Source organism: Eulemur rufifrons, chromosome 18, assembly GCF_041146395.1.
Source record: "Eulemur rufifrons isolate Redbay chromosome 18, OSU_ERuf_1, whole genome shotgun sequence".
NCBI classification, from domain to species: domain Eukaryota; kingdom Metazoa; phylum Chordata; class Mammalia; order Primates; family Lemuridae; genus Eulemur; species Eulemur rufifrons.
The window spans coordinates 4129229-4147286 of NC_091000.1; the positions used below are offsets into that span (position 1 = coordinate 4129229).

Genomic DNA, 18058 nt, shown 5'->3' on the forward strand with positions numbered 1-18058 from the left:
ATCAGGATCAAAACATGATTATTGGTATTTAGTTTTCTCATTTAACCATGTTCTGAGTTTTCTTGCCAGTTGAATAAGGCATGTAATAATAAGACATATATTTGAGACAAGAAACAAAATTATGTATGAATTTTAATTAACTAAAATACTATTATAAGTAGCAACAAATCCCACACAGGTAGTCAGAAAAATGTACAAATATAGATAATTTTACTGTATAGTAGTTAGGCAGTAAAATGGTGAGATACTAATAACAAGTTATATGAAAAAAAGGAATTTTGCTTCCAATAATGGCAGCCTATGTATTTCAGGCCTAATCTTCAACAAAGAGAAAACATAAAACCTAGAAAACATATCAAATACAGCATTTTTAAGGCTCATGAGAGCTATCAAAGGTAATGAAGAATTATAAGGTAATATCTTTGAGAAGAAAATTCAGAGAGCTAACCCAGAATTTGAGAACATACCTTTCTTACAGGCATCTACTTATTCTTCAAAATTTTAGGCCAGTTTACTAGCCAACCTCATTATAAATGTAGATCCAGTATTCTAACAGAATGTCTACAAGCCAAATCCACAAATACATAAAAACAATTATAATCCCAACCAATTCAGATTTATTTCAGGAATGCTAAGTTCTTTTAACAATTTCACTCACTGTATTAACAGAATAAGATAGGAAAAAACATATGTTCATCTACATAAATATAGAAAAATACTTTGATGCAATAATGTATCCATTTCAAAAGTAACAATATAAGAACAGTAGGGAAATTCCTCAATCTGATAAAGGATCTTCACAAAACTTACAGCAATCATATTTAAATGTTTTATCCTCTGAAATTATACAGGAAGTGAGGATGCCTGCTGCTACCACTTCATCCAACATCAAACTGGAGACCATAGTCAGTGTAATAAGGCAAGAAAAATAAATAAAATATATAATGTTTGAAAAGGAAAAGAAATAAAGCTATAATCATTTGCTGGTAACATAATTATATACAAAGAGTCAGCATGTAAATTGTCAGACTAAGTGAATTCAGCAAATACATTAATTACCAACAATCACCTTAAGTGTTTGAATGCTTAAAGGACTCTCAGGATTTAAAAGTTTATAATCACAACACAAGCCTAGAGATCTCAGGTATAGGCTTCTCTGTCCCTACTCCACTGAGTCACACAGAACATACTTTTTCCCAGATCTCAACTACCACTGGCATGTATGTAAAGCATCTCAGTTCCAGCAAGTGCAAAGTATTTCATAGTGGGCTCTCTCACAGCAAGGTGGTCAAGAAGAACATTACACTATGTGATCAGTCTTAACTATAGAAACTCCTGCCAGGTCCATCAAAACCAGATGCATACCATAAATACAATTATCACTAACAATAATAATAGGCCTACATGTCCTGCCCCAGAAACTCCCAACCCACGGTTACAAAACATTAATTATCTTTAGTTAATGCATTCTATAGATTTGTCAAGGGTCACCATTATGCTCCAAGCATCTCTGTAAACGAACACATCATCTATCTAGCCCAGCTAAGATTCACCCATGCAAGGCGGTAAGACTGCATAATTCTAACTTCATACATAAAGATAACTTTATTGCAAGATTTCTACATGCATACACTTACACATATACATGCCAAAAAATAAAAACAAAACTATGTAATACTGTTCAAGTTAATTCCATGTAAATTATGTTTCTATAGTAGTTTTCTATTGCTACCATAACAAAGTGCCATAAATTTAGTGGCTTAAAACAATGGAAATTTATTACCTTATAGTTCTAAGAGTCAGAAGTCCGAAATGGGTCTGCAAGGCTGCGTACCTTTTGAAGGCTCTAGGAGAAAAGTATTCCTGGCTTCCCCAGCTTCCAGAGTCTGTCTTCATTCCGTGGCTCCACGTTATTCCAATCCTTGCTTTTATCATCACATCTCCTTCTCTGACTTTCTTGACTTCCTGTGTCCCATACAAAAGACCCTGTGATTATATTGGTACCACCTGAATAATCCAGTAAAATCTCCCAATCTCAAAGTCCTTATTTAATCACATCTGCAAATTTCTTCTTGCCATGTAAAGTAACATATTCACAGATTCCTGGTATATCGGGACATGGACATATTTGGGGGGCCATTATTCTGCCATAAGATCTAAACATTGAAGAAAAACAAGAATGCTTGAAGAAGGTAGACGAGGCGAACACCTGCGTTAGATGGCACTAATGTTGCCAATTCATCACCCCAATTATTTATATTATCCATTATCTTCGTCATGTGACTTTGAAGTTCCTTCTACCAGTGTTAGAATGTGCAACCCTACTCTTGATTTCAACCTCAGCCATGTAGCTTGATTCAGTCAGTGGATGTGAGTGGGTCTGAAACAAGCATGTGCTTGAAATGTACTTACCTCCTAGAACCTCTGTCTTCACTGTGGGAAGAAAAACAAACAAAAAAACAAAGAGCTGTAGCTAGCCTACTAGTTCAAAATCTACTTGAAGCATCCCTCGACCTAGCCTTAACTTATAACCAAATTCACCTGAGCCCAGACTAAGTCCGCTAACCACAGCCGACCTGTGGACACCTGAGCGAGATTAGATTGTTGTTTAAACAACTGAAGCTCATATTGGTATTTTTATGTAGCATTATTGTGGCTTTAGTTGACTGATGCAATATCTTTTTAACTTTAATTAAAATTGTCATTGTCATAAAACTGGGTTTTAAAAATGACACAGAAAGCAAAGAGAAATATTGATAAACTAGACTGCAACAAAATTAAAAACTTCTGTTCATCAAAATACATTAAGTGAGTGAAAATACAGCATAATAACTGACAAAGGGTTTATTCACAGTATTTATAAAGAACTCCTACAAATCAATATGAAATGATAGATTATCCAAGAGAAAATGCTGTAGAGATTTAAGCAAGGCCTTCGCTAGGAGGTGTTCAAATATCCAATATGCATATAAACATTGCTGTACTTCATCAGTCATCAGGGCAATACAAAGTAAGACCAGAACATGGTACCACTACCCTCCTACCCACATGACTAGAAAAGATTGACAGCTGGAGCAATTTATGCACTACCCAGGCTATCACACGCTGCTAGAGGCAAGTAAATTGCTACAACCACTTTGGAAAACTGTTCACTGAGATATTATAAATTGGGGGGTGGGAGGGAGGAAGCAGTGTCTGTTTGAGAAATAGAATGCAGGCCGGTGTAGGTAAAGCATCCTGAAGTAAGGAGAAACTAGTGTGAGTTGAATTTGGGGAATACAAAGCCACCAGGCTAAGCAGAACCTTGTAGGACGTGGTAAAACACGAAGGTTTAATTCTAAGTTCAATGGAAAGACACAGTGAGGCTTAAAGCAGAGATAAAAAAGTATACAAATTATGTATTTTAGTTTTCCATTTCATTGCTGTGTGAGGAGAAGGAGTCAAAATGGGGCCAAAATAAAAGCAGAAAGAACAGTTAGTAGGATTATGTTAGTAAGGAGTAACTAAAAGGATTAGGGCGATGGTAATGAAACTATACAAAAGCATAGATTTGGGGTCATAATCAATTGAATGACAGGTTATTTGGGGGCCAAGGGTTGTAAAGAAAAAAAAAACAGGAGAAATCAAAGTGTCCCCTAATGTCTGTGGTTGCGCTAGTGGGAGCTGGATGTGGTTTGCCCATTTCCTAAGATAGGGAAGAAATTAAATGCACCACTTGGGTAGTAACTTTTGTCCCTTTACTTACTTTGACAGACTGAGTTTTGTTTAACTTTATTCTACATTTCTTACTCCACTGTGCCTCGCCAGGGTCTGGTTTGAGGAGGGTCCTGTTAAAGAGAAAGTAGCATGGACACTAAGTAGGTAATCTAACTTCTCTCTGCAATGGATGCTGTTAGGAGTTTAGAAAAAGGATGGTAATTCCACTTCTCCACACTTCTCTGTAAATGCTTGGGAAAGACACAGGATTTGTCTGAATATGTGATCATCTTATGTGGAAGTGCATTGTAGAAAATGGTAATGATGTGAGAACAAATCAAAACTTTACAATAATAGTAATAAAGATTTTACTTTGAATTTTTAATTAATTTGTACTTTAACTGAATAGTGCAAGAAAAAAATTCTAGGCACTAATATGTTTTATGCAAAATGTGTTTTTTTTAAAGAAAATAAGTAATATGTAGTATCAGAAAATAGTAGTTAATTATCACACTGACTTTTATATTACTCTGTCTTTTAAGACCATCGCTGTCTTCATAGTATCCCTGGAAAATGTACACTGTTAATTATATTCTCTCATTTTCCCAAAAGGATACTACATTAACGATTTTAACAAAAAGAAAGACTAGCACAAAGCAATATATTCATGTTATGTAATATCTCTCATATTCTGTTTGCTATGTGCAAATGCATTTGGTCAGGATAATATGGCAGATCAATTTAATACTAAATAGTAATTAAAATTAAAAATTGAACAGACTGAATATAATGCCATGTTTCTAATGGAAATGCATTACAAACAGTGGCAAAGCATTGCATGTAAATAATTGGATTGCAACTTCCAAGTTAATTATCACAGAAAGAATGTTAGTTTTTCACATTTTATTACGGTATTTCAAATCGTTCATCACCTTCAAGAGAATGTTGGCACTTCATTTTTATAATTTATAGTGATTAAAATGTGAGAAAATATTGATTTTTAGATCAGTAGATAATTGCAATAAATTAATTTCTAAACTAAAATATAAGTTTAGTTCTCACCAGCCCCTTTCTCTTCGTTCTTTCACAGCCTAAATCAATCCTTAAAAAAAATATGATTGAAGATGAAATTTGAAATGCTAAATTGACTATAAAAATGTTATTCAGTTATCCTCTGGGACTCTTCTTTTAAAAGAAGAATTCCAGGCAATTTGCTTTATTTCTAACTATTATTGAGGTAGAAATTGAGAAAATAGGCCAAGAATTCATACCAGTGAAATTAATCTTTTATAACTGTCCCACCCTATTTCTGCAATCGTCAAGGAGGCAGAAAATAGAGATCTTAATGATATTACCCAATATTTGTTGAAGAGATTTCTCCCTGCAAAATTCCTTTCTACATACCAGTAATCCCCCCATGTCTGTTAGGAAATTTAGAGAAGTTTTTCATATTTTGAATTTATGACTGATGAAATTAAAAAATATACATGATTTCAATATTAAATCAGATTTTGATATGCATGAAATATATATTTTGGTCTAAAAGAGATTAAATAGACACCTAATCCCCATCTCACCAGGTTGGCAGGAAAGTCAGTTACAGTTAATATTTTCTCCCCTGACAGAGTAATGGAGAATCTAGCAAAAGTCTGATGTCTCATGCAGAGGAATAAATTCTAGAAAGCCCCTCTGTTCTTTTATCCATACTCCTGGTAACTGTGCCCTAGGTTCAAACTGACAGGATCTTCTAAGTCTCTAAAGTCCACAGGCTGGGAAGGTGCTCTGCTGTGCTAAATCACAGGGCTAGTCTGTAAGGAGGGGAGTCCCTGCTCCCTCAGGGAGTCTCCCTAAGTCACCCTGCCTTAGTTGTCAAAACTGCATGGGGCTTTCGGTTTAGGTCTAATTGCTCATTGCAGAAAGATCCAATTATTGAGACAATGAGGATTGCCAAGGAAGGAAGGAATTTTTAATATATAAGAAGCTTCCTCAAATCCATCTCTCCAATTATCAGAGAACTTAGGCTTCTAAATGAGGGGCCACATGCCTTGAGGCAGGTCATGGTGTAACTCACAATGGGCTACCTGCATTGGGGCAGGTTGTGGGGACAGTAGGGACAGTGAGTCGTGGCATCAGGGTCTGTCCAGGGGACTTCAGCATCTCAGCTCCTTTCCCTTGCAGAAAATCCACCATTTCTGGGAAACAACTCAAAAGGTCAAGTAGATAGTGAAGGGAGAGGATTACAAAGAAATATATCGGGGTCGCTGATATTTGTTCGCAGAGCCAGTTACACCTCTGCATCCTCTGGGCCTCTGTCGTTTCCCTGGCACACACTGGACATGCCAAGCTGTACCCGCCTCTGTGGAAATCTGTTCCTTTTCCTTCCCTGGTTATCATAGGCATTCCCGTTTCTCTCTCTTAGTGCTAAATCAAGCTTACTTGCTTCCCTGTCTTGAAGCTTTAATGTTAAAAGACATCAAGCAGATACTGCCCTTACCTTTGTCAAAATCCCTGAGGCAAGGCATTGGATGGTACAGTGTGCTTGCATGGAAAATACAAAGGACAGATTACAAAATTAGCATCTCAAGGCTGGGCATGGTAGCTCTTGCCTGTAATTCCAGCCTTTTAGGAGGCCCAGGTGGGAGGTTCCCTTGAGCCCTGGAGCTGCCTGGGCAACACAGAGAAACCCTGTCTTTACAAAAAAATAGAAAGATTAATGGGGTGTGGTGACAAGTCTGTAGTCCCAGCTACTCTCGATCTTGAGTCTGGGAGTTCAAGGATGCAGTGAGCTGCGATTGTGCCACTGCACTCCAGCCTGGGAGACAGACTGAGACCCTATCTCTAAAAATAAAAGAAAAAAAAATAACATCTCAAAAATTATTTTGCTAAGAATAAAAGCTACATGTGTTAGGTAAATAATGAGGGATTCCCAATCTCTTAGTTTTGCCTTGGTGCAACTGCCCCACCTGGGAAGAAGGACAAGGCTGGGTCCCAGGCCCCCATCTGGGTCCTGCCCCACCCTAATCCTCTCCCAAGTGACTGCCAGACCTGGGGAAGGAGGGAACACCCTACAAATCTGCCTATCAGAATTTAGCACACCAGCTGCAAAGGAATGTAGAGGACTGTCTAGCCCACAGGCCAAGCAGCACAGGTACCACAGAGTCCAGAAATTGACAACCCAAATGTGTAGTAATGCAACTCCCAACTGTCCAATCAAAGTGGTTCCATGGTGACATCTGAGCCACAGAGAGGTCCCAATCCAGGTACTATAAAACAAGTCGCAGACCATAAGGGGTGCAATTGTCATCTGTGGAGTATGTATCTTGCTCTGTAAACCCGTACCTTGCTCTTGCCCTATCATCCTGTCTTTCTCCCCATCAATAAATTTCACCTCATGCTTGCCTTACTTTGGTGTGTCTGGGCATTCTTCTGCCAAGAACGCACCAAGAACCGAGAACACACAACAAGACTAAAATTGACACACAGATTAAATGTCACACTATGAGTCAGAAGCATTGGAACCTTGGCTTTCTAAATCCAGATATAGTATTTCTTTCTATTGTGTCATTTTGTGGACTTTGTATCTTCATTCAATCAGTACTTTTTCTGAGATTATTGTGTACAGTATTCTAATTAGTTTTATTTTTCTTGCTCGTTCATAACTCAGGGAAAACATGCAGTAAATCTCTGATATCTAGCTGTTTACCTGAAATGATCAACAACAATAGTTGAGCATGTCTTCTATTCTAAAGAAAAAGTTTTTTAAAACTAAGCAAATGTAGACTTACTCATAAAAATAAGCTGATAATATGTTTTCTGACTTCCATCACCTTTATAAATGAATTCATCCATCCATTTATGCAGAAGTTCTACGCAGCACTTACCATCAGCCACATGCTATGCAGGTCGTACGGTGAACAGGGTCCCTAACCACGTGTGATGTTGCTAGAGAGGACACATACGGTGGCTGCGTGAAGACGAGAGTCTGCACTGAGACCTGGGGAAAATGCAGGAGTCAGTCCGGTCAATGGGACGGGGCCAGAGGATGGAGGCTCAGTGTCCCGGGCAGAGGGAAGCATCTGTTCAAAGACCAAGCCAGGGAATGAGCCTTCCCAGGAATTAAAAGAAGTCCTAACAGCAGATATTCAAAAGCCTTACAGAGCAAGTTAAGGAATTCAGATTATGTCTTAAAGATTTTGGAGAAAAGTCTTTAAAGAGTTAAGGAATTATATAAAGGGTTTGGTGAACTCAGAGAAGTATTTTAAAAAGATAACTGAATGGAGCACGTTGGGTGGAGAAAGGCAGGGATGGTGGTGGTCAGGAGAGCAGAGTGGACCATATTTGGTTCCAGAAGGCCACTTAGGAAGCTGTGACAGTGGTTCAGGTAGGAAAATACTTGTTATTGGGACTGATGAAATGACAGGGCAAAGGGCAAAAGAAGGAAAATTTAAAAATATTTAAGCAGTATGTTCAGGAAGATTTGGCATTCGGTTTTTTGACAACACATTAGAGTGACTCATGCAACACATCCTCCTCAGACACCTTTCTAGGGCACAAGGCGGACAGCTCTAAACACTCAGTCTCCCACCAACACCCTCCCATGCGGCCACAGTGCCCCTGTGCCAGAGCTATGCTCAGGAGACAAACTCCAAAATGGTAGCTAATGGTGTCTCTTCCCCCTGCAAAATGGCAAAGCCTTGCAAGGTGAAAATCTGTTGCCATTTGCTCTCACTCATCCTGCACTAGAGCATTCTTAAAAAATGATGATGCTTGGAGAAAAACTTCATTTTTTCTTTTAGTTATTCTAATTAAGAGCTTACATTCTCCAAGTGCAGAATGGAGCTGGCATGACTGCCATCTGTCTCTTTGGATAAAAAGCTGCCAGGATCCAGAACTCCGCCTGAGTTCCCCCTGGTCCAGCGCCTATGCACCAGGGCTGCCAACCTGCGCTAACAGGCTCCATGCTGAGTGCATGCCCACGGCACATGGGCTTCAGAACTTCTCTTCCGATCCTTAATTAAAACCACTTTTACTAAGCAAATTATCGGACTCATTGTCTCAAGAGATCTCCAGAATAGATGGTGTTTTATTTATCAGTACCCATATCTACAGAATCACACATTATAATTTACAACAAAATTATTATGTAGCTATTATAAGGATGTCATATTAACCTAAGAAATAACTATTACACTAATAGAGAAAAAAGTATTTACAAAAGCTTAAATACCTAGTTATTTTACCCTCTGTGCTTGGATTGTTAAGTCTTTCTCCTGGAAGAGGTAGATGGTAACTGCTCTTAAATAAACCTAAAACGATCTCTAAGTGTGTGCTGGGAGACCGAGTGAAGGCATGCTCTTCATGTGAACCCTCCTTATAGTGGGAATGAGTGCCGAGATTGAGAAGTTTATGGAAGCTTCTGGAAGGTTGGGGAATAAAGAACTATAAATAGATGAAATGATTGGCATTCTTAAACCCTGAAGGCAGGGTAGAGCTCCCTGGTACAGTCTTAAAAGAGCATATGGATTTTGCTTTCAGCTCACAGAAATGAACTTACAACTGAATTAGAAAGGAGGACTGAATTTTATATATTATTCTGCCGTTTCGTAATGTACCTGTGATAATGACGCATAGACCTGCATTTAGTTTAAGAAACAAATGACGTTCTGGCTAAAAGCGAACAAAGAAACGGTAAACTAATTGGTGTGATTCCTAAGATAGAAGTGGTAAATTGCCCCAATAAAAGATAAAAGACCTAAATGTTTTTAAAAGATGGAAGAATTACTTAATTAGAACCTTCTTAACACTTGAACACCTCTCCTTAATACATCTCCCCAGTGTTAATGCAGTTTCCATGGGGCTGTAACCATGTAGGTTTTCACATGTGTTTTCCAAATCCTACTACAGTTCCCGGCATGTAATAGGTATGCAATAAATATCTGTTGAGTGAATACATTTTTAACTGATTTATTAAAACTTTTAGTCAGCAAATTGTTTGAGACCATGCTTTTTGATGGTAAATTGCAACTCACGGATTAGTTGAATTGGACATAGAGCTCACATAGAATTTATTGGTCATTCAATCATTAATTGACCAAGTTATAAAAGTCCAGGGATTATGTCAGTAATAATTAAAATACCAATTTCAACTACTGTTTGCATTTTCTTTTCTTTCCTCTATTCTGTTTACCACCTAATAGCAGGGTAGCTTTGCATATAACTTGTTTAAAAGCTTCTAGAAAGCAGAGGCTATAGGTATCCTATAGTGTCCCCATAGTTGTCCTTCACAAATGTTTAAATCATCATATTTGTGGAAAAATATTACCACGTGTAACATGCTCTCTAAAAACTTAATTCTTCTATATGTGCTCAGTTTCATTGTTTTTGATGCTTTTTCCTCCAACCGCCAGTTAAAATTGGAAAATCAGAATTAACTGATGAAAGGATAAGACTTGTTACTGAAGAAAAGTTAAGACATTTTTCCTCTAAGTTTTGCCGTGTCCTTTTGATATACTTATTTTCTCATTATTCAGTGGTGTTATGATCAACTCCTCATTACCATTCTTTAATTTTCTCCTGTCTACACTCCAAGTGACCTTCTATAATGAGATTCTCTTTTGAGGATCATTTCCTCCTCACATTTGAAAATATCATAGTGTTTTAATTATTATTTTCCTATTTAACATTGTCTGGTAATTATCACAATTTACCTTTCTAAGCAGCATTATAAAAAAGGCATCTTCCCCATATTACTTTTTTTTCCTTAATGACAACAATAGTTTTGGAAAGAACATATGTGGGAATTAAGGAAATGATTGACATCTCCAAAACTTATTCTTTTGACATGCTCAAAACAGACTGTCATTTAGAATGATCTGAGAATCCAGCGCTCCTACGGGCTGTCACGATCCTGGCAAACATTCACTGTCAAGAGACCCACTGAAACACAGCCAACCTATTTGTTGCTGACCATAGTCATTAAGTGAAATAGAACTGAGATGAACTCAGATTTCCCCAATCCCTGCACACTAAAAGCACAGGGAATGGCATATGGCTCAGCAACTCTCCTAGAAGAATCCCCTCTCTCACAGGTGCACATGGTGCATTTGTAGAGAGACTTAATCTCTTCTCCAGACTTCTCAGTTATTACTCATGTATTAGCAGAGCATCGTCTGATAATATATTACTTGTAGAAGCTTGTTTTGCTTGTCTAAATCACTCTGGAAAACAGTGGGCTTTTTCAGATTATTTTGCCAGAATTTTCTTGTTTCCATTTGGTCCTTTGTGATGGATTATCCTTAATTATTTTATCTGCTTTTTTTGCAAATGAAAACAATTGCAACTACATGCAGGTCTAGAGACTTCCTCTTTCATCTCTGCTTTGGGAGCAGTTTGCTTTAACTGGAAAGAGTAATTTTAATGAGTTCCTCTGAGACTTGGGAATGTAGACACTTTTAATTGAAACACCATGAACTGTAACTTTTATGAGGAAACTTTTAGTTTGTGTTTGGTTCCTACTAATAATGTTTTCTTTAACTCAGTAGGAGATAGAAATGTATTTGAGTTATCTGTGTATATTTTGATAACAGAAAACAACAGTATAAATTTTTTAGTGGCTAGTTGTGTGAAGAACGTAGTACTCTTTAATCTAATTTGTCTTTGCTTTTTTTATCTTTAGCTGTATTTCCTATTTTAAATAGTGAGGCAAGAAGGGTACATTAAATCTCACCTTGCACTCAGTTCTGCCTGCAACCACCTGAGAGCTCAGCTCCACAATGAATCCCCATGTCTCCTAATAAATTGGCTCTGTGACTAAGTTATATAGTCTTTCCTTTGAGATCACTGATAATTGCTTTGAAAAGTTACTATTTTAAAGCACTAGAGCTTCAGATAATGTTTTCAAGTTCATCTTTTAAATGTGAATTAGATGTCTGATAGAGTGTGGCAATTTAGAAAAAACATTAAATATTTAGGAGTTACTATAGGGCATTACTAACGTTACTGATGTTAGAATAGAACTATGTAGCCTCATCTCTTGTCTTCGTAAATGAGGAAATTGGGGGTAGAGATGTGAAAGATCTCATCTGAAAACACAGCTCCTTAGTAGGGAAGTTTGTATAAAACTGTGTTCTAGATATTTGTCCTTCAACTTCAAATCCCTACCCACATCAGTGCCATGCAGCTAAGACAGGGCAATCTTTGCATCCGAGTTCTGACCCAGCCGCACAATCTTCAGCCAGAGTGCTGGAAGCTGATGTCAGACTTGCCCTACAAACTGTAATGTCTTTCAGCCTCAGTTCCTGGTCTGTAAATAGGAGCCAACATACCTGACTTACAAAGGTATCATAATGAGTAAATAAAAAAGTGTACATCAAAGTACTTTGCAAACTTTAATGACAAATTATACCATGGAGTTCTACTCAGCCACAAAAAACAATGGTGATCTAGTATCTCTTGTATTATCCTGGATAGAACTGGAGCCCATTCTACTAAGTGAAGTATCACAAGAATGGAAAAACAAGCACCACATGTACTCACCATCATATTGGTTTTAACTGGTGAACACTTATATGCACATATAGCAGTAACATTTATTGGATGTCAGGCAGGTAGGAGGGGGAGGATGGGGTGGGTATATTCACACCTAATGGGTGCGGTACGTACCGTCTGGGGGATGGACATGCTTGAAGCTCTGACTAGGGTGGGGCAAAGGTAATATATGTAACCTAAACATTTGCACCCCTGTAACATGCTGAAATAAAAAAAAAATTTAAAAAAAACTTATTAATATCAGCAAACCATTATCATTTTCTAATGCCCTTCTCTTTAATTCTACCCTCTAACCCTTTCCAGAATGAATTTGGCCAAAATATAGATAAAAACCTAAATTTTACTTTATTAAAACTAAAACCTTTCAACTGAATTTGGAGATCTAAACTTATTTTATTTGTGGCTTTTGTAGGAATAAAAAAAAGATCATAATAAGCAAACAAACCATAAATGAGGAATGAAAGGCACACAAATCTTATTTAGAATTAATCATTTGAACATTAGGTATATTAATTTACAAAATTTTCTCTATGACTATATACATAAAAGAGGATGGTTAATAATGTTCATATAAAATCTGGATTATTTTATGCATGGAATTTCAATATTTTATCATCTCAGGGGATGTTAACTCAAAAATTTCAGGAACAGAAATAGTTAAACTTTCCATTAAAATAGTTAATTGAACACATACATTTTCTGCTTTTCTTCTAGGAATCACAATAACATATTAATAAAGTATTAAAAGACTATAGACCCAGAGCAAAAAAAGGAGAAAAGAAGGGAAGCAATGAGCATACAATAGATAACAATGTATGTGTGAAAAATGGAGAGGAGATTGATGCATCGTTAGTGTTAAATCAGGGGAGAGAAAACACAGCCAAATTCTCATGGAGAGGTGGGAGGAAATAAGATTGTCTAGTAGAAATCTAAAGATGTCCGGACATGTCAATGCCAGTTATAGAAAAGGGAGAGATCAAAATATGGAGCTTAAAATTGGCAGACTAACAGAAAATCTGTATGTCAGATAGTTAACATTCCAATCCCACTGCTGCTTTATACGGGCCATCTCTCCATTGATCACTCAGTCACCTTACAGCCAACCCTGCCAGTAGACCAGCCTCATCCAACAGCACCGAGCTCCCAGTCTGCCTGGTGTTGACTGACAATAGACCACAAAGACAGCAAAGATCACCAGACACAGAAAAGTGTCCTGCACAAAAGCAAGCAAAATACCTATTGTCAGAAGGAAAAAGAAATGAGAAGTAATAGAGAGAGGCAAAAATTTTTCATTCATGACATGAGATTTTTAAAACAAATGTTGCAAGAAAAAATAACAAGGGAAAAATCAGACTGTTGTAAAAAAAATCTTTATCAAAAAAATAAGAAAATGACACTAATGCATTGCAATAAATAACAAAGTAAACACCAGGTATTACTTTTTTTCTTTTAGAATAAACCTATACACAAAGCATGAAAGATTAATAATCGTGAGAGAATAGAATGTATTACCAATCTAGACAATAAAAATTAAAATTGCCAATCAAAGAAGTCAGGAATAGGAATAAGAAAGAGACTGTGGAAGGCCAAGGACCGTGGCTCACATCTATAATCCCAGCACTTTGAGAGGCCAAAGTGGAAGGATCACTTTAGGCCAGGAATTCAAGACCAGCCTTGGCAACATAGTGAGACTTCTCTACAAGATATAAAAACATTAGTGGACATGGTGGTGGTCGAGTACGCTTGTAGTCCCAGCTACTCGGGCGGCTGAGGTGAGAGGATCACTTGAGCCAAGGAGTTTAAGGCTGCAGTGAGCTATGATTGCTCTACCACACAAGGATTGACATAAGAGTGGAATGTCACAGAAATGTTTAAATATGTACATGCAAAAGTACAAAAATTTTATCTATGATATTTTAAAGCAGGGAAGGAAAAATTACTCAATAAATGTTGTTCCTACAACTGCCTGACAATTTCTAAAAATACAAAAATGACATTTATTAATACCACACTTCTCACACCAAAATAAATTCCAGATGGTTGAAAATTTAGACAGATAAAATGAAAATAAAATGTTAGTCAAACTCTGAATTCATGAATGGATATTAAATACAACATTGGAGTAGGGAAGGATTTTTTTTCTAAATGTAACACATAAATGAGAAACTATGAAAGAAAAATAAAATCATCTGGATTGAAAAAAATTTCATTAAATTTAATGCAGGGAACTTGGAAAATATTTGTAATATAAATAATTTAAAAGGTTTAATAAACTTTTTTATAAAAATGTTTTACTATAAAAAGCTTTTATTACAAAATTAAAATCTCTAAAATTGTTTTTTTAAATCCTTGAACAATCATTTCACAATGTAAGAAATACAAATGATAAAAATATGAGAAATTATTAATTTCGGTAGTAATTAAGAAAGGGCTAATTAAAATATGAAGAATATGTATTTTACCAATGAATTTGGAAGTATTACCCAATGTATCTAAGGATGTGTGAACACTGTCACACTCACTTTGAAGATATCCCAGAAATTCCATTTCTAGGAATTTATGCTTCCCTTCCAAAAACAGATGACTGGGAAAATATAAGCAAAAGTGTTCATTTCAACATTGTTTATGATGGGAAAGTTAGAAATAATTTAAAAGTATATCTTCAGTTGAATGATGTAATTTGGAATACAATAAAATAATATCAACTATTGGAAGTAAATGAAAGGATATCCAATTATTTTGGAAAACAATCAATTTATAAAGTGAACATACACTTAAAACTTGGCAGCGGTTCTCTCTGGAAGGTGAGACTGCACTTTCTACTTCTCTGTTATTTGCTTTTTATAATAAGTATATTTTATTTTCTAAATAAAGTAATTAAAATAAAATAATAAAATCTTAGTACTAGCTCCTCTGTGGAGCACAGCAATAGGAGAGTAAAGAATTGCACACATTCAAGTCTTCATGTCTATTCTAGAAAACCCAATGCTTTCCATGCGGCTGATAATCCCATTTTGTTTTCTCCTGCTAGGGAAAGGTGAGCATGGGAAACCCTACCCGCTTACTGAAGAGGACCACGATGACTCAGCTTACAGGGAAAACGGTTTCAATATTTTCGTTAGCAACAACATTGCTCTAGAGCGCTCCCTGCCGGACATTCGCCATGCGAAGTGAGTACCACCACATCGGGTGTGCCGGGTGGAGTTTTTTGTCTGTTTCTTTGTTTTGTTTTATTATTCTTTAATGTATATCACTATTTGATATGTAACCAAAATTTTTGGCCTCATAATTTTGATAAAAACTTTCATAGTTCATCATCTTAAATATGTTTGATCTAAATTGGGATAACCTTTAAAATTCCAAAAGCCTAACTACTGATTCTCTAAAACTTAATTCCATATACTTTTTGACTGTATTATCTCTTCTAAAATGAAATATTTTGAGATAATATTTATACTTTTTACCTTTGATGGTATAAATTACGAAGCAAACGTTTTTCTCTAGTTACTGGTACTATCAGAACTGTCTTCCAGGGACTTCACTCTCAGCCAGCCATATTCGGTGTCATTGTTGTCACATCTCCCATAAAGAATGCCTAAAGTGAATGTATCCGTGATACAAAGGTAGTGGTTGTTGGTTCAATTTCCTGTCACTTTACGAACTGCTTGTGCTTTGTCAATTGACAGTGAGTTCAGTTTGTATTGAATCATAGCTAAATATTACAGTATAAATGGAAACAAGAATAATACTCCATATAGTTACCTGAAATCCATCTCCTCTCCACCCACCCCATCTGCCTCTAAGATGGCTTATTGGACTTTTTGCTTTAATCTGTGATGGTTTTCCTGATAGCCTAAACAGCACCGAAATGATGCCCAGAACATGGAATATGACCAGAATTTGGGATGTGGCACTGGCATGCATATTTGATAAGTCTATACAACTGTACTAACACAGCTGCCCTCTACCCACCTCAATCTCCCTTTGGAAACATGTGAGAGAAAGAAAATCAGAGAAAAAAATCAGGGCAACTAACGAAAATAAGTATCAGGAATCTAAATTAAACCAGTAATGTAAACAAAACTCTGAACTTAGTGCAAAGATAATTTACCCTTTGGAAAAACATTAGCAAATTATGGTTTAGAAGACTATTTTCCAGTTGCCATATTGTGTCTTTATCAATTTATTTTAAAATATAAAACAGTTACTGATTTTCTCCTTACGTTTCATGTGAATTTGCATTTCCCAGTATGGTTAAGCAAAGGATTAATGTGAAGAACAAATTAATTTTTTTTCCTAAACTGAATGCTTTAAATATTAGCCCAGACCTTTTAGCCAGCCAAATTGCGCCCAGGTTCCCTGAAGTTATCTACAGTGATTCCCACTGACCAAGAACATTCCTACTTATGAGAAATTTTAGTGCCTAATTGCACACCATCAAAGATGTGTTAAATTGCATTGTTGGCATAATAAATATGGTCAGAGAATAATTTCCATGCATCTACCACCTACCAACCCCACACTGCCAATCTTTTCCTGTGTACCAGGTGGAAAGCATTGCAGGTGGACACGGTGAGGAAAATCACTGACATCAAAACAGGGTGGATATCCCTGTTCTTCTCAGAGAGGGCATTTTTACCGTAACTACCACCTTCTAAAGCAACATATTCCTAGCTTATAATGGAAAAGAAATGGAAAGATGGAAAGAAAATTAGTTTGATACTTTTATTAGAGTTATTGAATTTACAGTATGAAGAAAGTATTATTCTAAGGGTTAAGGAAGAAAAATGTGGCCAAAATAGAATCGTGACCACATTCTTGCTTAGTTACTGAGGCTGGATATCTGAAGGACAAATACTAATGCAGTAAAATGACACCAAAAAAAGCAACAAAAACAACAACAACAACAACAAAAAAAAAAACAAACAACAAACCAAAAACTTGAACAGAGCGTCTGAGATGGATAACAAGTATTAAATATGAGCCTTCCAGGAATAATGGTTTATCTTTGTTAGTTCAGTGTTTAGACTCCCAGAAATATTGGAAGAGAAGTTTGATGAAGTTACCTCTGATCTTGTCAAAGACCCAACTTTAAGAAACCAAGAGCCAAAATGTGTTACAAGGATTCACTTTTTAAAGTTTGGTGCTTTTGACTTCATCTGTGCTCTCAAAATGCGAGTATATTTAACCACGAGAGTCTGTAGCATTGTGTAAGGGGTCCTTGAAATTATAACATCAATTTGCCATATATTTCATGATTATCACTTTAACTGGGCTGCGGATATAATTGGCCATAGTGTGTTGATATTGACATAATCTGGTCAGCCAACTGAAACTGCAGGCTCAGAGTGCCAGGAGGGATTCACTCTAGGATTTTGCAATGGAACATCCTGGGGAATAAAATCTTGCAAATTTGCTTAACTTGATCTTCATTCTAAGACATATTAGTAGCACTTGTGGCCTTGTGTGACACTATAGGTCACCCTGTAGGGACGCTTTCACATTCTCACATTTAGTAAAAAGTTCATGGTTCTAGGTGTTTTTGACATGGACAAGTTATTTTAGAAATTTCAATCCACAGGAACTTTAAAAAATTTATTTTCTACTCCTTTCTTGTTCACTAATATAAAAATGAACTGCTTTCTTTTGGCTTTGTTATTTCAGAGTCAGTAATAGACTTTCATAAGCAGGAGCCACAGATAAAGCACAGTTATTTGGCATGTGTGCAATAATTTGATCAACCTTACTTCTATCCTAATAATAAATTTCAAGCTTTTCACTTATGTTTTCAAATTTATTACATATTTTCCAAGTG

At 36.4% G+C, this 18058-nt stretch overlaps 1 protein-coding gene across 1 annotated transcript in view; it reads left to right on the top strand.

Annotated features, from left to right (window-relative positions):
* Positions 1-18058, top strand: part of GALNTL6 (polypeptide N-acetylgalactosaminyltransferase like 6) — an 851955-nt gene that overhangs the window by 324161 nt on the left and 509736 nt on the right. Inside the window, exon 3 of the mRNA XM_069493359.1 lies at positions 15275-15413. Within this exon, the coding sequence (XP_069349460.1) occupies positions 15275-15413 (139 nt within the window). The remainder of the gene's footprint in view (positions 1-15274; positions 15414-18058) is intronic.